This window comes from Typopeltis vanoorti, chromosome 4, assembly GCF_054136105.1.
Source record: "Typopeltis vanoorti isolate ZY-2024b chromosome 4, IOZ_Tvanoo_1.0, whole genome shotgun sequence".
Taxonomy (NCBI): domain Eukaryota; kingdom Metazoa; phylum Arthropoda; class Arachnida; order Uropygi; family Thelyphonidae; genus Typopeltis; species Typopeltis vanoorti.
The window spans coordinates 76,493,099-76,514,519 of record NC_143552.1 but is presented as its reverse complement, the minus strand read 5'-3'; the positions used below and the strand labels follow the sequence as shown (position 1 = coordinate 76,514,519).

Below are 21,421 nucleotides of genomic sequence, written 5' to 3'. Positions count from 1 at the left end.
CTCTGTAAATTGAAAAATTATATCAGTTGAAATCTTGTATGAGTCTTTTCAGAAGTTTGTAAGTTTCAATCATATTACTTCCTCTTTCTCCTGTTTGCTAGTGTCTGCAGTCTGCAAATTCTCAATCTGTTTTTATAATCAGCATTCCACAATCCCGATATCATTTTTAACACTCTCCTTTGCACTCTCCAATATATTAGAATCTCAACGGAGACCAGACCTGTGCATAATAGTCCAAGTGAGGTCTTATCAAGGCCTTGTAAAGAGGTAAAATGACATCCTTATCTTTACATTTGAACGTTCATTTCAGCATTGCGATTATCTTTTAAGTTGTATTTGCAATCTTTGCCACATGGCCTCTGAAGTTTATCTTCCTTTCTAATAGCACTCCAAGATACCTAGCCTCATCAGTTTTTTCAAGCATATTCCCACCAATGTAATATGACATTGAATATCTAATCATGTTAATGTGAATGACTTTACATTTACTGACATTGATCTGACGTCCATTTTCCCATTCCTACAATTCCAGCCTATTGAAATCATTCTACAAGTACTGCATATCAGCAGCATTCCTGATTATCCTACCTATCTTTGCATCATCAGCAAATAACTGTAAGTCATAGATATTATTTCTGGGAAAATTCCCGTGTTACTCCTCTAAGCAAATATTATTTTTATGGCTATTTAGTCTATTCTTGTGTAGGAATGCCCCTTTTTTATAATGTCATTGGTTTTTTACTTAAAATTTAGGGCATTACTGATGTTTTATATACACAGATATATGAAGAATATCTAGGAGAAAAAATTCAGATATACCTTTGTAGGATGTTGCTGGCTGTCTTCATATTCAGCAGCATCTCGGCGTATTGCGATATACATTCATCTTCTGTTGAAGGAAGTATTATTGAAAGGAGGGGCATTGGAAAAAGTGCAGATAGAGAGATATGGGAGAATTATTGTTGAGACAAGGGGTATGTGAACTTTTTTTTAAAAAACCTTTTTTTTTTATTATTAAAGGTGGGCAGAGAATACTTTGGGAGGGGGTGAAATAGAAGACCACACCCTAGGTTCACAAACAAAATTAACACCTAGCGATAACATAAACCTAATGAAACTAGTAATCTCAGCAAACTTCTTTAAATTTAACAATAATATTTATATCTAAATTTTCTGTCTCCCTATGGGCCAAAATATCAGCAGACAGTTAGCTGAATTATTCTTATCACACATAGAATCACACCTGCTCGGCCCCACCCACCCGGCATCAACTTTTATGGCCAATACGTGGACGATATTCTATGCATTGCATCATAGCACCAACATGCATCACCACTTTACAAGCGTCCCTTAATGACTTCAGAAACACTATTAACCCTTTAACTGCTGCTGTTGAGTTAACTCGATCGAGGAAAAATCGATTTAACTCAATTTTTCATCCTGGATACAGACAAATCGGCCCTACAGAACACACCCAATTTACAGACAAAAAATACTAGTTGTGTGTGTGTGGGGGGGGGGGCAGTAGATGGCGTTAATGTGGATGATTGGTAGTAGAGGTTCGGGTGGAGACTGAGAGTTGTACAGCAGGTGTCCTCCCATGATGAGTCTCCGGACTCCTTGGAGGTGTCACGAATAATAATAAAAATAATAATAATAATAATAATAATATGCAGCACGATGCATAAACCACGTGACTGCGGGGATTTCCGTGATGTCGCAATATGGTGTCTACCAGTAAATATCCGCGTTATCTTACTGATGAGCAAATTGATGAATTGTTAACAACAAATGAGTCGGGAGAAGAATTGTCTGATTTAAGTGAATTGTGTACTTCAGATGAAGAAGATCCTGGTGATTCTACATAAATTAATGTGTGTAATTTGCTTAATCAAGTGGACACCCCCTTGATTATGCAAATTTTATAAAACACTATTATTGCCATTTTTGTGAGTGAAAACAAGTGTATATCAAGAATGTATGATGCTGTCCGGACTTCTTACTTCAGTAAGAATTTTAATTGATTTTATTTATAAATTTTTTGCAAAATTAATTCAGCACATGGGACAATGTCAGTAGAATATAAAATCAGCAATTAAAGTGTTAAATTCACCATAGAAACAGAACAGGATAAATCCATCAATTTCCTAAACCTGATATAGTCCGACCACATAAGTGAGAGCTGTCATTGGAAGACTGCCAAGAAGAGTCAGTTTGTGTGGACTCTTCTTATAAACTTTTCCAACTGTTATACAAGCAAAATAGTTACCACTTTAAAAACTATGATCATAAAAGAGAAGTTAATTTTCTGACCTGTAATAATAAACACTCATCCCACAATATGGATTGATTACCCTATTATCGGAATGCATTCTCCTTCTTTTGACATGCGTAGAAGTGTCGAAGGGTATCGTATCTGTGGGCGTATTATATTAGTTAGAACAAACAACAAAATAACCACATAAATATTCCACAAACCCACACATGTCAGAAACTACCTCCACTTACTTATACCATCCTTATTCCATTAAGAAATCAATCATCCTAGCACAGTTTATATATGGTTACAAGTTTTCGACTACATGTAATTATCTCATCACAGAAATTACAAATTACTAATAAATTACACCAACAAAACAGCAAAACCCGTCTAAACAATCCAACAACAAAAACAAACTTCCCATCACAAAAAATCAAACTGCCATATATCCAGAACACATACAAAGCTGACAAATACATTTTAACACATACTGACTATAAGCTGGTGTTCCCCATGAACAAAAAATTGGCAACACTTCTAAAACCTACAAAATCACATGCACACAAAGAAATATTAGAACACCACAATGTGGTTTACAAATTTCCTTGCAAAAAGATTGTAATATCACCTACACAAGCTCTACTGTCTTTATGGGCAAGACAACAAGAACACTTCTGTTACTGCAACATCCCTCTCCCAGAATATTTAAACAATAAAAAATGCAACAACCAAAAGAGAAACAGAATACAAAGTACAGAGAAAAACAGAAATAGCAGTCCACACCCTGCAAATCAACAAGGCCATAATAATAGATATACGAGAAAATGAAACGATGCTTAGAATATCGGAAACAATAACCATATAATGTAAAAAAACTCAGTAAATGTCCACCGGCCGTACATAATCTCTGAGAGTTGGAAGCTCCATAACATAAAAATTAGGTCATGACTCCGACCAATAGGAAATGACACAAAAGACAAAAACACCAAGCCGGAATGACACAGCCCCCCCCCCACACACAAGCTCCAATGACAATACGCTGTCAAAACAGCTTGCACCCTGTTACTCCCACCCCCCCCTGATCTTATCCCATGATATCTTTCCACTTCCCCAAAAAAATTTCTATTTTCACCCTTCCCCCTCCTAAAGTATTCTCTGCCCACCTTTAATAATAAAAAAAAACCAGGTTTTTCAGAAACTTCATATACCCCTTGCCTCACCAATAATTTTCCCACATCTCTCTACCCCCCTTCCCCCCTTTCAATCATACTTCCTTCCTTTAACAGCAGGTGAAGGTATATCGCCACATGCTGGGATGCTGCTGAATATGAAGACAACCAGCAACATCCTGCAAAGGTATGTCCGAATTTTTCCTCTTGTATATTCTTCATATATCTGTGTATATAAAACATCAGTAATGCCCTAAAATTTTAAGCAAAGAGCCAGTGACATTATAAAAAAGGGGCACTGCTAAACAAAAATAGGCTAAATAGCCATAAAATAATAGCTGTATTTGCTTGTCAATTCCTTTCCAATATCATTAATCTATTGGAATAATAGATTGAATAACAGTGGACCAGGCACTGATCCTTGTGGTGCACCACTGGTTATCTTAAATCTTGCAGACTCACATCCCTCACATACCACTTTTTGTTATTTGTTAGTCAATCATCCTCTTATCCATGCTAATATTCTATAATCCAAACCCATTTTCTCCAATTTATGCAACGGTCTATCATGCTGTATTCTGTCGAAAGCCTTAGCAAAATCCAAAAGTATCGTGGTAGATCCATTCCCCTTGTCTATTTCAATGGTAATATTGTTATAGAATGTGAACAAGTTGCTAAAACATGAACTTCCCTTAATAAACCCATGTTGCTCATTGCAAAGTAGAGATTCACTTCAACCCATTGCTGAATGTGAGCCCTAACCAATTTTTCAAAAATCTTCACCACCACTCTTGAGATCCTGAGATACTAATTGGTTGATAGTTGGATACATTGGTCTTTGCACCACCCTTGTGCAATGGAATTACTATAAATTTTTTCTATTCCTGCAGAATCTTCCCCTGTTCTGAGACTCATTAAACAGCCTGGACAGAGGAATAGCCAGTTCAGCCATCAGTCCCTATTGCTGAATTCTTATTCAATTTGTGCAACAGCTCTAATACCTCATCCTCATACATCTGAGTTTCTTCATCCAGTGAAGCGGTAGCAATGAGCTCAATGTCGCATGCACCAGGTTGGTAGCGTTTAACAAAATGGGCACAATTAGTTGAACAACCTCTTCTGCATCTGTAACCCTCCTGCCATCTGCATTTAGAAGAGTTATTCTTTCATATTCATTCTTTCTTTTACTTGCAGCATATCAATAGAATTCTTGTGGGTTGCCTTTAGCATGCAGAGCCAGTTTCTTTACATACTCAGACTTTGCTTTCCTTACAACAGTTGCGACTATTCTAGCCTGCTGCTTATAATTTTCATGATGCACATCATCTTTATGCACACACTATTCCTTCCGTATTATCCTTTTCTTACGAATCTCTTGCTTAATAAGATTACACATCAATTTGATTCCCACCCTATTTATTCTTCAAACTCTCAGGACACATTCTGATATTGCATCATTTAAGTATTGTGTAAATGCTTCCCATGCACTGTCAATATTCTTCCCATCCATCAACCGATCCCATTCCATTGAACTCAGTATACTCAGTGGGTAATGATTTCCTGCTTTGTAGCTCAGCCTGTAACCTTTTCTGAATGGAACATTCATGAACTTCACTTCCCAAGTCTTACTGCATGATCACTGTCACCATCCAGATGCAGAATAGTTACAGCTTTAACTGAAAGGCCCTCTGACACTCAAGTTCCTTCTGCCACATGCTGCTTGAGGAAGTTGTTCCACAACAGCTCCATAAATGCATTTTTGTTCTTCTGATGAGATTCTAGTTTTACCCAATCAATATTTGGATAATTAAAGTCTCCCATTTTGATTACTCTTTTCACACTCATCGTGTCTATTTGGTGATGCATTTCTTCATCACTAGCAAGCGATCCACCATGTCTTTAATGACACTCCGCTATATAATTGATCTTGTTAGATTCCACCTCACACCAGATGGCTTCAAACTCGCTGCCACATGAAATACTGTTAGTAGTAGTACTACAATCATAGGTCTCAACTCTGACTGGATTCAAGTCATCCAATATCATTAGTAGCTTGCCCCTTTCTCTCCTATCCTCTCTATCCTTCCTAAAAATAGTGTACCCTTTACACTCGATACTAGTTAATATGTCTGATTCTGATAACCAGGTTTCACTGATACCTACAATATAAGGTCCCACCATATTTACCAAGGCAACAAACTCTATCCCTTTGTTTCTGATACTACAGACATAATGATCTACCTGCATGTTTGTTTGTATACTCTTGTCTGCAGTCTGCGTTATACAGTTGGACAACTTGCAGATCTCTATTCTTCTTTAGTGCCTTATGCATATAGACATCTTTGCACACGTTTGATGTGTCCAAACTGAACGAACACAAAGTTGAAATTGTTCTCTCCTCATCAACATTTGCATGTCAAAGCCCATTCCCTTTATTCTTACACTCACATTCTTACCATTCCTCCCTTTTATAATTTAGTTTCCCTGACTCTGTGTTAGGTGTTATACCAGTTATTTATTAGTGTTTCTAGACTCTTGATACCAAACACATTCAGGTGTAGGCTGTCTCTCTTATACAATTCCAATCTTTCCTCAAACTCGCTCCAAACATCCAAAAATATGCATGTTAAAGAGACTATGCACGCTGTTGGTGTGAATATTGACTACATGGCCTACACAAAACATAACAGGATCCCTCTGTGGCTGGTTTGCACTCCATCTTGGAACCTCTTTGTCAACTACAGAAGTCTCATACTCCATCATCTGTCTACCTGCAATTGTTTATTGCACACACACACAGAGCAGCCCACTTTGATCTCTTGCTCTTCTATACTGATGGTTCAAGATCAGAGATCTCTGTTGGCTGTGCTGCTGTGTTCCTGACTCCAACCGCATCCCACCTGACAGTTGTAATTATGCAGCAGAGTCACATGCCATTCAGCTTGCAGTTGTGTATATAAAAGAAAACTGCTGTGGGAAACGTAACTGCAGATGTTAGATCAGCTTATACTTTTTCAGTGTACCTTTTAACAGTGCCATATGAATACTACATTTTATAAGATCAAAGCTAATTGCAATAATGGCAGTCATCATGGCAGGAAGCATTGACAAACAAATTACATGACAGTGAGACTGAAATTAAGTATTGGCATTCTAGTTAACACAGAAAGAGAAGAGAGGAAGTTGTTCCTGCTAGGCTCCACATAGGTCACAGTCATATTATACATTCTTATTTATTTGGAGCTGATGACTCACCTCTGTGTAAAAATGCAGCATGTATCTTACTATTTGTCATATTTTGGTGGAGTGTCAGCACTCCACCAGAATGATTTCATGATGTTTTAAAAAAGCTTTTACAAAGAATTAATTTGCAAAAACATTTTACTGTAATTTTATTTATATGTAGATACTTCATTGCTTAATTTAATTTTTATACATGCATATGTTTACTAATTTATCTTTAACTTGTAACTTTGACCTTGTGTATTGCTGTAACCTTTGCTGTTCTTGCACCAAAAAATCATAAACCAACCAACAAAATCAAACAAGCAGGTTTGATACTGTTATACTAACTACTTGTACAACTGCAACTGAGACACGTGAAATGTTGTTACCAGTTCTTCTGCCATCTCCTTAAATGAAGCTCATGATATATTGAGTGAAGTGTGTATATAGGAGTACTAAATTCTGTTTAGTTTTTGCTTACATGTATGAAGGAGTTATTTAAAAAAAATATGCTGTATCATCTAGAAAAATCCTGAGAAGTCTGGTCTAGCATAGCATGATGTTAGCAATGTGACCACCAGAATCTTCTGGTCTAAGATTTTTTTACTTTACTTTACTCATGCTATTTTACAAATTAGCATTTGTTCAAAGAGAGTGCTGAAGCACTTCTATTTCACCTTAATGTAAACCATAATGACTGTCTTTTTTTGCCTAAAATTTCCAAGACACTTATTCTTGTTAGTTGCAATCAATTTTTTTGTTTGTATTTTGGATTCCATGCACTAGCATAGTTTGTATGTTTTAAAATCCATTGTTGCTATTCTATCTTGTTTGAAAATGTCTGTTACTTGACAGTCATCTCTTATATTCAGATTAAAATATGAGGTTTAATAAAATATTGTTAAACCTCTTATGTCTATGTAATACGTGTTTCATTGGTTATTTTACTATGTCACAAGTGCCATTAAAAACTCTCTTCAATATTTCTGGTGCCTCTGCTGTTCTTTGTGACAAAGAATAGGCAAGGCCAAAATTAATAAACTCAGTGAAATTAAACATGGAGGAATCTGCTTTCTTTCAAAAGTTTAAAGAAAGCAGATTCTTTTACACTTTTTTGTGTAAACTTACAGATTATTTAGGAAATGCATGCAAGGTTTCAACAGTTATTACTCTAAATGTTTGTTGTCGTTTTGTTCAGTGTGTACAATTAAAGTGGTATCAAAATCTCATTTTTGTTACCTTGTTTTCTGTTGTGTGTATTATATGCTGTTTACAGATATCAACTTTGAAGTGTTTATCTTTATTAACTTTATAATTGGAGGTGGGGGAACTGTTCATGCTGAATGATGAAAACACTAATTAGTTTGAACCTTTCATTAAAATTTCTTTTTTAGACGTCAAGAATGATTAGGTACTGATTGCTATTTGAATGGGAATTTGCATATTTTTATGTACATTGTTTTTCTTAGCAAACCAAAATGAATTAAGGTGTTTAATTTCTTGTCACAGGTACTGATTCAAACTGGTGGGTATTAAAGCCAGAATTCAGATTACCAACTGAAGAAGAAATCAGAGCTGTAGTTTCACCAGAGCAGTGCTGTGCTTATTATAGCATGGTGTCTTCTGAACAGAGACTTAAAGTAACTATGTGCTCCATACTCAAAAGTTTATTACTTTAGTCTTAAGAATATCTGATGAATTTGAACTAATACTGGAATAAAACAGTATACCTTATATCATATATTTCATTTTAAATACTTTTATGAGTGCATTGTGCCATTTCTTTTAATCTTGCCTTTTCAGTTAATTTATAGGTTATGTGCTGTAATTTTCATGCCTTCTCAGTTAATTTATTTGTTATTTGCTTTATTTATTTATTTTATGTTGTTATTTGAATTGAAAAATAAGAAACTCCATCAGAAATGCTATTTTATCTTATATCATGATTAGTGCTATGATGTTTCCTGCTTCCTTTTTTGGCTATCTTAGTTTGATAAAGGCATTGAATCCACAAGGTAAGCCTAGATACCTGTAAAAAATTTTTGGACATTCATTCAGTAGTACTGTGTGCAGATTACAATATTCTGAGGTTGTGGTGAAGTACCCATCTGTAATAAATGTGTCTTCAGATAAGGAAGTGTTTATTTGGTTTTAATCTGTGGCCTATATGTTCTTCATATCGTCTGAGCACTGTTTTAAACCTGATAAAAACCTGATGCTTTAGGATGATAAAATAATTTTATCATCCTAAAGCAGTCAATTAATTCCTGTGGAGTAAAACAAATAAAAGGATGAAATATAAAAAGTTATTGTAGAACAGAATTAACAGGGTCCCCCCCAACACACACACACACACACACACACACACACACACACACACACACACACACACACACACACACACACACACACACACACACACACACACACACCTGCTGTGGAATTGATTATAAGTAACTTAACTTCTAAAAGATGAAAGAAAAAGAAACGACTTCTTTCACAAAAATCATCCTTTCAACTAATTATGCTGTTAACATACTTCATCACTTCCTGCTGAAGTTGCCATTCTCTTGCATTTCTGTCTTGAAGGTTGTAAACTTTTCTGCTGATGTTGTTTCTGTTAAGTTGAGCAAAGAGCATGAGGTTAACAAAGGATGTATGAAAAGGTAAAAGCTTGGAAATAGAAATTACAAAGATGAGAGAATTGTGTTTTAAAGCAGTGAGCTCTATTTGCCAAGAAATTATGTTCTCGTTTAATCCTTTATCCACGGGTAAGCAAATAAAGTTTGCGAGTGAAGTATCTTCATGACTAGGCTACTTGTATGTTGAAGCTGATAACTTCATATCAGTTATTCTAGTATCGCATAACGCAAAGCACCCATCCTTAATATTGGGTATATAGGGAGGGTCACTAAGCATCCCTGTTTCAACTGTTATTGAAGTCTCATTAGTTGGAGCCATATCCAGGAAGACATCAAGGTCGAGTTAATGCAAGTCATATATCTCTTATAACCAAGTGAAAAAACCTTTCTCCAATGTAGTGAGCTGTTTAAATGCTTTAATTGAATGTCTGAAAAGAATGACACTATATGTCATTTAAATGGTTTTAATGAAGTAGCTAAATGCATTTTTTGAATATATTGATCACAACTGAACCTAGAGTCTAAGTCAAGATACTGTGTCAAGTTGTTATAAAAGCTACTAATTTATGAAAGACACTTAAAAAATCATGGTGTGCCTATGCAAGATGATCAAGTGATTTATAGCAGCGCTTGAAGTATTTAAATATATATAATATAGGTATTCTGTAGGATTGGACCTAGAGCATGAGAACATTGTGTCAAGTTGGCAAAATTACTAATAAAAGCTGCCTGTTTATGAAAGACACTTATATTTAAATAAATATATGTGTCTACCTTTTATGAGTGCTGCTCTAAAGTAGATTAGATGCCTCAGTGTGTATTCATCTGAAGATCTTATATTTATGTTAAAAAACCTTTAATTTTCTTGACCAAAAAGCTCTGGAAAAACTTTTATTGGGATTATATTGATCAAGTGTATATAATAAACAACTAAGTTATACCAACTAAGTCTGTTGGCATCTTCAGGATGCATAACTGATGTAAGGCACTAAAAAGTAAAAAACTGTTACAAACTAAAATCAACCGATTCCAATTATATTAAACAAAGAACAGAGCGTGTACAATACATTCATAGAGCGTGGATGATCTCACTTGTTGTTATTTAGGAACGTTCTATAGTTGGCACTATAATTCAGTTCTGGCGAGTTGAAGGTCTTCCAGATCATGGGCAAGGTTAGTCCTTGGTTCCTGTTAAGGTTTTGTGTACAGCGGGCAACTGTTGTGGCCTCCTTAAAAATTCAGGAGTGGAAGTCCTCCTCCATGTAAGGAATTGTGCTTCTATCCCACTCTATGATATGGTTCGTTCTTGAGAAATGAAACGCTAACCCCGATTTTTCTTCTCTGTTATTATTGACGTCACCTATATGTTCTTTTTGCCTAATTTCAAGGCTTCTTGAAGTTTGGCCAATGTAATTCAAGCCGCATGAGCATGGTATGTTATAAACTCCAGCATATTTGGAGAAAGGATGGCTATCTTTTGGAGATCCTAAGAATTGTCTAATCGTTTCTGTGGGTTTAAAGGCCACTCTTATTTTATGTGGTCTAAGGAGTCTAGCAATCTTATTGGAAACTGTCCGTAAGTATGGAATGACGATGGTAGAAATATAACGTACATCATCTTGTTGCCTTTGTTGGGGTTCAGAGAAAAGTACCATGAATCGATTTCCTCGAAGACTCGTCCACAAGATACTTTTCTCTGAACCCCGACAAAGACAACAAGATGATGTACGTTATATTTCTACCATCGTCATTCCATACTTAGGGGTTAGCGTTTCATTTCTCAAGAACGAATGATACCATAGAGTGGGATAGAAGCACAATTCCTTACATGGAGGAGAACTTCTGCTCCCGAATTTTTAAGGAGGCCACAAGGTTGCCCGCTGTACACAAAACCTTAACAGGAACCAAGGACTAACCTTGCCCGTGATCTGGAAGATCCTTATCAGATCCTTCAACTTGCCAGAACTGAATTATAGTGCCAATTATAGAATGTTCCTAAATAACAACAAGTGAGATCATCCACGCTCTATGAATGTATTGTACACGCTCTGTTCTTTGTTTAATATAATTGGAATCGGTTGATTTTAGTTTGTAACAGTTTTTTACTTTTTAGTGCCTTACATCAGTTATGCACCCTGAAGATGCCAACAGACTTAGTTGGTGAAACTAGTTGGTATAACTTAGTTGTTTATTATATACACTTGATCAATATAATCCCAATAAAAGTTTTTCCATTGTATATTTATGTTAATTGTGTTTTATTATGTCAACCAAAAGCCAACTTTAGATGAGGTTTGAAAACAGTACCGAGATGTGCTTTTTTAGTTCTGGCTATTCTTGGCCTCCTGAAACAATTAAAAAAACTCAAACCATTTATTCCCCACCTGTGTGAGAGGGACTAAAATTTATAAACCTAATAACCCTCTCTGTCTCATATTGAATGTTACTGGACCCTCGCCCCCCCCCCCCCCTTTCTCTTTTAATTTAGCTAAACAATCAGCTAAATCTTTAATCCCACTTACTTGTCATACTTCATCTATATTAAAAATTCCATTCATTTCAAATCTTTTAATTAAAAATTTAGATTTAAATAATAATGATACAATGGTAGGCTTTGATGTCAGGTCTTTACCAATATCCCCCTTTCTGACATTTTCTTTATTGAAAAATGCCCCCCCCCCCAACATTATTGGTCTTTTCAATTTTGTCATCCATGTTGACTTCTTTTGGAAGGGATACCATATATAAACACAGATAGAGAGAGTACATCCATGGGCTCTTCCTCTCTAGCCAATTTCTTTATGGAACATTTTGAAAATCATACCCTTGATAATGCCATTCTCAAACTTTCTATCTGGATAAGATATATTGATGTATGCTATATATGGCCAGACAGATTAGACTCCTTCCTCCTCCATCTCAGCAGTCAGTATCCCAGAATTCAGTTCATAGAAAAAGAAAATAATGATAATGGCCTGCCTTTTCTGGATACTCTAATCATGTGTCTTCCCAATGATACCCTTTCTTTCTCTCTCATTACAGAAAACCATTTCATACAGAAAGATATATACACAAACTTTCCCATCATTTTCTACCCATCCCCTTAACAGTATGGTGCTTGCAAAACCTTTTTAACAAACCTTCAACCTCAAATCCACACAAGCTTTCCATTTAAGCTGAACTTTCCTTTATTTGCCAGACCTTCCTGTCTAATGGTTACAGTGCTAAAATGATTAACAAATTGTTTCTTCCCCCCCCCCTCTCTCTCTTAACATTTCTCTCAACAAACAGACTATAGTAATGCTATTATTATTCCCTATATTCAGGACACCTGAGAAAAATAGCCAGAACTCAAAAAAATATAATCTCTGTATCACTTTCATATCTCACCTGAAGTTCAATACCTTTATCTGCTCTCCTAAGGAACCACTCCCTCCCTCTCTCTCTGTTGTTTACCTTTTTCTTGCAAATTATCTTATTATGGTCAAACTAGGAAATCTGCCAACATCCACCTAGAAAAACACAAGAAATATATCTGCATCCTTAACCGTGATCAGTGTGGTCTAGCTGACCATGTTTTGAATACATTGCATAGAATCAAATGGAAAAAAAAAACTACTATGCTTCACTGCAACAGATATAAACTTGAAAGTTTATTTTTTTAGAATCAGCAGTAGATTTGTTAAATAATTCTTAATGAATATGATTGTGTTAAGCTTTCCAAGATTTGGGAAGCTTGAATTCGTAGGCCTCTGGCCCAACAGCTAAGGCTAGCCAGTATCATCTGTAGAGAATGCCCCTCATAGGGCTCTATGCTTTTAGTCCAGTTTTTTCCCACTGATTGTTTTTAGTGATTTTGTGCTTTTACAATTTTGTGCTTTTGTGATTTTGTGCTTTTACAATTTTGAGATTGTATCTGATGATGTCTCTGTGATAAAGACGAAATCTAGTAAACTTGTATTTTATTGTTCCTCTATTCTGTGTTCATTCCATTCAACCTAATAAGGAGTTTAAACCAGCACATAAGCCTAAATGCTAAACTGTTAATTCTTAATAACAAATAATAGTCTTAGTTTTAATCAGAGTTGCCCATCGTAATCAAACTTACCTTAATTTGGCATTCTTCCTGTCTAGCATGCACCTTTCAATTGATGACGTATGTTTATATTTGGCTTTTAACTTGAAATTGTTGATTTGATTTTTATAATTTTTATAATACTACTATTTTTATAATACATACTTGTTTTAGTATACAGTAGTTGTGTGTTACCATTATTAACCTGGTCAAAAAAATATTACAATCATGGTCTCCTCTTACTCTTCTGGGCATTTATCAAGTTCTTAATGATTGTAATCTTTTTTTTTCATTTTTGACAAACTGGTCATTCTGTGGAAAAAATAATACAGGAGCATCAATCATACATCACTTTATTTATTTATTTAACATAAATAAGTATTTTTAACACGTAACCACAGGAAATGTTAAAAAAAAAAAACTTTATTTATCAATATTTCAGCTTAAAACTAATAGGCTATCTTCGATGTAGGAATGGTTATATAAGGTAGAATGCTAACCATAGATTATTTAAAATGATATTATCCATATGTGCATATGATATGACAAAACTGAGATGTGATTATAGCATTAAAAAGGGGGGGAAAATGCGATCATTAAGTAAAGACATCCAGTCATTCCAATTTAAGTAGTTTGGGACAAGATGAGATTTGACTGACTGTTCCAATCAATAAACTCTCATCTCCTTCCTTTCTGCCTTTCTTCATGGTAGAAAGAAAGGATGAGAGTTTATTGATTGAAGCAGTCAATCAAATCTCATCTTAAATTGGAATGATTGAATGTCTACTTAATCATCACACTATGGAATTTGAGAAAATAAGAATTAACATGTAAAAGTCTGATCAAGAGCACAGATCTCTGAGTACCCAGAACTTATTGAGTAATACGAAGAGAGAAAGGCCATCCACAATGACATGCACTGAATGATGGCAAAGAGGAAGCGGCACTCAACTGTAAAAGACAGGAAGTAGCCTGGTAAGGAGGTAGCTATGTCAGACTCAATCAAATGTCCTGGTAATGACAAAGAAAATGGATCAAGAATGATAAAATCTATGTTATGCAGGTTATTAATTAGCAGATAAACCCCAGTTGGTGAAGTTGGCAAGATAAACCCCAGGTGGCAAGTTTTTTGGCAAGTTTAAGTCACTTAAACTTGCCAAAAAAAATTATATTCTTGTTTAATTCTTTATCCAAGTGTAAGCAAATAAAATTTATGCACATAGTACAGGTAACCCGTGCATAACATGGCATTCCTACAACACGGTTTCGCTCTAATATGGTTTGAGGGAGAAATCCCCATTTAACACGGCATTCCTACAACATGTTCTCGCTCTAACATGGTTCGAGAATTGGGAAAATCCCCGTACAACATGGGACGTGATGAGAGCTTTTAAGAGCAAGCACCATCTCATTCGATATTTTTCATTCGAGCGTGTATGTCGTGTCAGATTTGCATACAGAATTTTAGAATTTATTAGAATTTTTAATTCATTTTGTTTGTGGAGTATTAAACATATTTTGAGACTTTTACTGTTTTCTTCTTTGTACTATTCTTTGTATGTATTATTGAACCTTTTTTAAAGAAGTGTTAAATATTTCTTTTTTTTTTTTTTGTGAATTCATTTGTAGCCCTGAACAATGTCTGCCAGAAGTAAGAAAGTACCCATACAACACATCTATATCTCTTAAAAGACATTTCATCTCACTAGAATTAAAAATACAGATTTTTGAATTGTCTTAAAAAAAGGGGGGGGGGAGTATCATATGTTGCAAAAACCTTGGATTTAAATGAAGCAACAATCTGGACCATATAGAAAAATGAACAGAAAATTAGAGCTTCTGTTGCTGCAGGTTGTTCTATCTCTGCAAATATGACAGCTCATCCTAGAGCACCAATACTTGAAAAAATGGAAAAAGCTCTTAGTATTTGGATTGATGACTGCTCAAAAAAAAACGGATCCCACTGGACACCAATGTTATTAAACATAAGGCTTTAAAAATTTACAACTACTTAAAAGAAAATGGAGAATCTGCTATTAACCCCGACTTTGTTGCTAGCAAAGGCTGGTTCAGCCATTTCATTACAAAACATCAAAATACAAGTGGAAAGCACATCAGCTGATAATGAAGCTGCCGAAACTTATCCAAAGGAATTGCAAAAAATTATGGAACAGGATGGATATACAACACATCAGGTTTTTAATGCTGATGAGATGAGCCATTGGTGGCAAAAAATGCCCAAGAGAACATTTATTTCAAAAAATGAAAAAGTTGCCCCAGATTTTATAGCATCAAAAGGCTGAGGGACATTACTTATGTGTACTAACGCATCAGGCAATCATCACATGGTAAAACCCATGCTAGTTTATAAATCCCTCAATCCTGGTGCAATGAAATACCTAAATAAGAGTGCTTTACCGGTATATTGGACGGCAAATAAGAAAGCTTGGATAACTACTGATTTATTTAAAAAATGGTTTCTGAACTGTTTTGTACCAAGTGTGGAAAACTACTTAAAGCAGAAAAATCTAGATTTTAAAGTTCTACTGATATTGGATAATGCATCCAGCCATCCGAAAGATTTAAATCACCCAAATGTCAAAATAATTTTCTTACCACTAAATACAAGTTCATTACTTCAACCATTATATCAGGGAATTATAGCTACATTTAAAACTAATTACATCAGGAAATCGTTGCAATGGGTTTTGAATAAAGTCAACGACGAATCTATTGAAGTCATGGAGGCATGGAAACATTTTACAATTTTGGACGGTATTAATCTCATAACTTCATCCATCAAAGAAATAAAACTGACAGCGTTAAATGCCTGTTGGGTTTATATGTGTTAGGCCATATATTTTCAGGATTAACATCCCGAAAATATATGGTCAGAGTCATTTCAAAGTGAAAATCTTATTGAGCCAGCAGAAAACAGAATGGATGCAATAATAGAACTTGCTAAGCCTCTAGGAGGGGAAGGTTTTGACGATATGAATGTTGATGATATTCAAGAATTACTGGTGGAAGAAGAGACTGATGAAGCAAATTTGGTGGAAATGGCATCTGGGATAAACCAAATTAATTCAGAGGACGATAGCACAGATGGAAATGATGAAGTTAAACATTTTGCCCTAAAAAGCATAAAGAAAGGCCTAGATTTAGCCTAACAATTGGAGTTATATTTTCTAAATGAAGATCCTTCCACTGAAAGAAGCACAAAATTTAAAGAGATCTTCACAAGTGTTTAGTTCCATACAATGAAATTTATAACGATCTCTCAGCTAAAAGCAAACAGTCAAAAATAACAGATTTTTGCAAAAAGTAGAGCATAGAACTCAAGATGCTGCTGAAGAAAGCTCAGAAGATGAGGATATTTTTCCAGAAAGAAAACGACCTTGTTTAATGGTACTTAGTAGTTATGACGAAGAAACATTATATAATTATATAGCATTATGTAAACATTATGTAATAATATTAATATGTAATACTTTTGATCAATTATTGTTTTAATAAACATACATTTCTCTTGGTTATAAAAAGAAAATAGTATAAGTATTGTTTCTGGGAAAATTCCAGGTAGAGCAAGGATACTAAGGTTAATAGAGTACATGAAAGGATTAGATAAAGTTAAAAGAGGGATTAAATAAGGTTAATGAAGAATCCTATTGACAGCTGTGTCATTGTAAAAGAGATGTCTATTTGTATACTTTGTAATACTTATTATTTAATTACTTTATCTTTACTTTCTTTACTTTACTTCTATATTAATTTACTATTTTCTTCTGTACTTCGATTTACTTCTTCTGTATCGCTATTCTTCATTAACCTTATTTAATCCCTCTTTTAACTTTATCTAATCCTTTCATGTACTCTGTTAACCTTAGTATCCTTTCTCTACCTTCAGTAATCTTTACCTATAACAGAGACCACTAGAAATTTATTTTTGATATAACGACTGCGCCACCAGCGGTCTCCTTGTGGTATAAGAAATATCAGTACTTCTAGTAAAGTTTGCTGTCTATCTTAAGGCCCTTCTTAATAATATTTCACAGTCATGGCTAACACTTAACTTCAAGTCATAACTATTTGTAAACTCTCTGCTCACAGGATCGCATTTAGTTGGAAACAGTGCATTGCGTAAAAGATCAGGTGGCACTCTTTGTAAATAAAAACAAACATGTTTATTTATACTGAAACAATCATACAATTTACACATTAATAAATTACTACTTCTTATTCCACTCTAAGTTTAACACCTTAAAGTAAAACTTCCTTTAGAACACATATGTAAACATGCAACATAATACAAATCATTAAGCAATTTAAAGAGAAAAACCAATAGCCCATTTACAATTTAGGAATTATCATGCCTTGTTAACTATAACTATAAACTCCTGCTTTCACTTTATATAAACTTCTCTTTATGCAAATTATTTTCATACTATATACAGGGTGTCCTTGAATTAATTGCCCGAACGTGAGAGGGATGGTAGTACACACCGAAACCACCAATAGTCGTCATAGAATATGCGGCCGCAAACACAGTGAGGAGTCAGAAATGAAGGACAGACACAGATTTCGAGAGTGACATTTATTGGAGATCATTACAACAAATGCTGAAACGTCTGCCCACCAATGTTGATACATGTGGCACAATGGCAGAGTAGTGATTGGCATACCTGCTCGTAAACACCGGGCTTGTTGTGCACATTGCTGGCTGCGACGGACAGTTGGGCTACCAGATCCTCTGCAGACTACACGGGCGTCTCGTACATGACACTCTTCAAATGTTCCCACAGAAAGAAATCGAGACAAGAAAGATCGGGCAATCTGGGGGCCACAGAATGGGACCACCGTGCCCAATCCATCAGTTCCCAAATGTAGCATTAAGATGCTGATGCACGTCCATGCTGAAATGGGTGGGTGCCCCATCATGCTGGAACCACATACGGGAGTGGATGGCGACTTGAACATCCTGAAGCAATTCCGGCAAAACCTGTTGCAGAAAAATATGGTACGATCGCCCATCGAGGTGGTCCAGCAGTAGGTAGGGTCCAATTAAGTAGTCATGCACAATCCCCGCCCAGACATTGATGCCGAACCGTTGCTGGTTCAACTGTGAACGTGTGCCATGGTGGGGGGGGGGGGAATTCTGGGCTGCCCACAAATGCACATTGTGGACATTGACTATGCCTTCATGTGAGAAAGTTGATTCATCCGTAAAGAGCACATGAGCAGGGAAATCGGGCTGTACGACACTTTGCTGCAGGAACCACTGGGCAAAATCCATGCGCAGGGGAATAATCAACAGCTGTCAATGCCTGCACTCATTGCAAGTGATAGGGGTGTAGCCCTTCTTCATGCAGTACTCTCCAGACACTGTTCAGATGCACACCCAGGCTCTGAGCAGTGGATCACGTGCTTGTACCTGGGTTATCTGTCACCATACACAACATGACCTCACTCGTAGCTGGCGTTCTGACCGTCTGTACTTGTTCGGCATCATGTCGACTGATGTGGAAGGTGCCTATCTCACACAGCTGACGGTGCAGTCGCACAAACATTTTATGATCGGGCACATAAGATATCTCGTGTCCGGTCGACGCTGAGAACGTTGGGGTTTGGCCAATCCAGCACTTTTAAGCCATGCTGCTTCGTCTGCACCCCCCTCCCTAACGGCACCAGACTGCGTTTGCAGCCGCATATTCTATGACGAATATTGGTGGTTTCGGTGTGTACTACCATCCCCCTCACGTTTGGGCCATGAATTCAGGGACACCCTGTATAGTAACTCTATAAACTTATCAGTCCTAAAACAGTCTCTCATAACATAGACAAAATTTCACTGAAAATAAACTCACGTGACTTCTTTTTCTGTATAGTGCATGTGCTCACATTTCCTTTACTGAATTCTCTGGCTTCTCTTCCATATCTGGTCTTGGGCTTTTACTTGGAGATTTCAAGAACACTGACATTTCATCGATGAATGACCTGATGGAACCTGGAGCACAATTTCCTGGCGTTATAGACTCGGGCCTCTTGTAGGCTCATGCAGGTCGTCCAACTGGCAATGCATTAGGTTGAGCAGCGCTGCTCTCATAGTAATTAATCGGCTCCTGGGGCTTTCCGTCTCAACATCACTCGAACGGGATGAAAGTCGTCGATCGACGATACACTCTCCGCTTTTCCTCCTTTTTCTTCTCCTGGTGTCGCTGACGATCCTTTTTCTATGATCCTTATATTTGGTTTTTCGTGGGACCCTGGATGAAGGTTTGAGACCTCCGAACATCCCGTGCAATCTGTCTTGGCCTTTGTTTAACGCAGACTTCTAGTTCTCCTAAGTGCACACTTAATCCTTTTTAAACAATAGCGGAACTGCATCTGATGTATACCACCCTCTTTTACCATTGACCTTGAAGGTGGTATAGGACTGGCTTAGGATACAATAGGTTTCCTTTTCACTCTGTACTAAATACTAACATCAATATATTTCCCATGAACTTAACATTTTAAGATATCTTCTGTTTACACAATTTAGTATGTTAATTCCTCTGGGTTTTAATACATGGGCTTTTGGTATTACATAGACAATTGCAATATATTTCCTATTTCTACGCCATTGCCCTTGAACTTAACATACTCATATATCTTCTATTTGCACAATTTATCATGCTAATTCCTCTGGGTTTTAATACATGGGCTTTTAGTGTTATATACATTGAAAATTATAAGTTTACTTTTGTGAATTTTGGATGTGACCCCTGTAAAAGTTGATGTAATAAAAAATGGAAAAATTTCTGCTGCATCGAATTTTACAACCTATCCCTCACAAAACCGTGCTGCTCCCATACAGTATCCCATTTCCATCTATCCATTCCTGTATTTTTCTCTTGATCAACTTCTCCAGTACTTTAACAACAACTCCTGATATGCTGATTGGTCAGTAATTTTCTACATCAGCCTTGGAGCCTCCTTTATTTAATGGAACTATTTTCCCCCCTTTCCACATCCTCAGGGCTAACCCATAGCTGAGACTTAGATTAAACAATATGGTCAAGGGCTCTGACAATTCCCTCGCCACTTCACATAAAACTTGAGCTGGTATACCATCCAATCCCACAGCTATATTCACATTAGGGTTCTGTAATGCTCCTCCATTTCATTTACCTTAGTTCCCAAGTTATAAGCCTTTGTTTAGAAAGGTTTACAACCATTTGTGGGTAGGAGTCATATATTAAAAAAAAAATACTTCTACGAGAAATGGAAAAGTGGGTGGAATAAATCTGCAAGAGAGAGAGAGGGGGGGGGGGAGTGATCACCATTTAACTGGATAGACCTCTTTTGGAAACCATCATGCATTTTTGGAAATGCATTTGTGGTAATCTCTTTTAGTGTCAATGCTGAGGGAATGTTAAGTGTAGTCATTTTTGATTGAAATAAGGCAAATTGTGTCTTACTGCAAGTATGTCCATATATCCCAATGCAAATATTACATTGGGATTTATGAATACTGTAAGATTTGCCAAATGAAAAAGAGGAATGGAATGTACTTCCATAAGAAAAGCTGTGGGAAGGATTGAGGTTAGCAATAGAAGTTGATTCATGAATAGGAGAAAATGTATGGGTGAAAGTACAGATCTCTTGGAAACTCCAGCAGTCAGGAAATATTAAGGGAAGCTATCAAACTTGACACACAATGAAAAACCACACAGGAAATTGCCAAGCCAACTTGCAGAGAGTGGATGGTAGACCGCAAGTTGGTAATTAAGCAAACAACATGCATCGTGCCAGACTTGATCAAATGCTTTGAAAATATTTAAGGGAAGTGCATGGGTTTCACCAAACCATTTCCAGCCATAGATAACTGATGTTCACAATTATATCCACTGTGGATTGGGAATAAAATGGTGGCCTTCCAGGTGGTGATGGAGTTGATCCATAATAATTTTTTTCATTATTTTCCTCAGAAATGATGTGAATGCAATGGGAAAATGTTTAATGATTGTCTGCTATCTCCTTTCTTTGGGATGAGTTTCAGGAGCACAGG

General features: G+C 36.2%; 1 protein-coding gene across 1 annotated transcript in view; it reads left to right on the top strand.

Moving 5' to 3' along the window:
* Nucleotides 1-21,421, top strand: part of LOC150107422 (transcription initiation factor TFIID subunit 1-like) — a 960,372-nt gene that overhangs the window by 482,332 nt on the left and 456,619 nt on the right. The window contains exon 21 of the mRNA XM_090391850.1: nt 8,164-8,294. Coding sequence (XP_090247976.1) covers nt 8,164-8,294 — 131 coding nt within the window. The remainder of the gene's footprint in view (nt 1-8,163; nt 8,295-21,421) is intronic.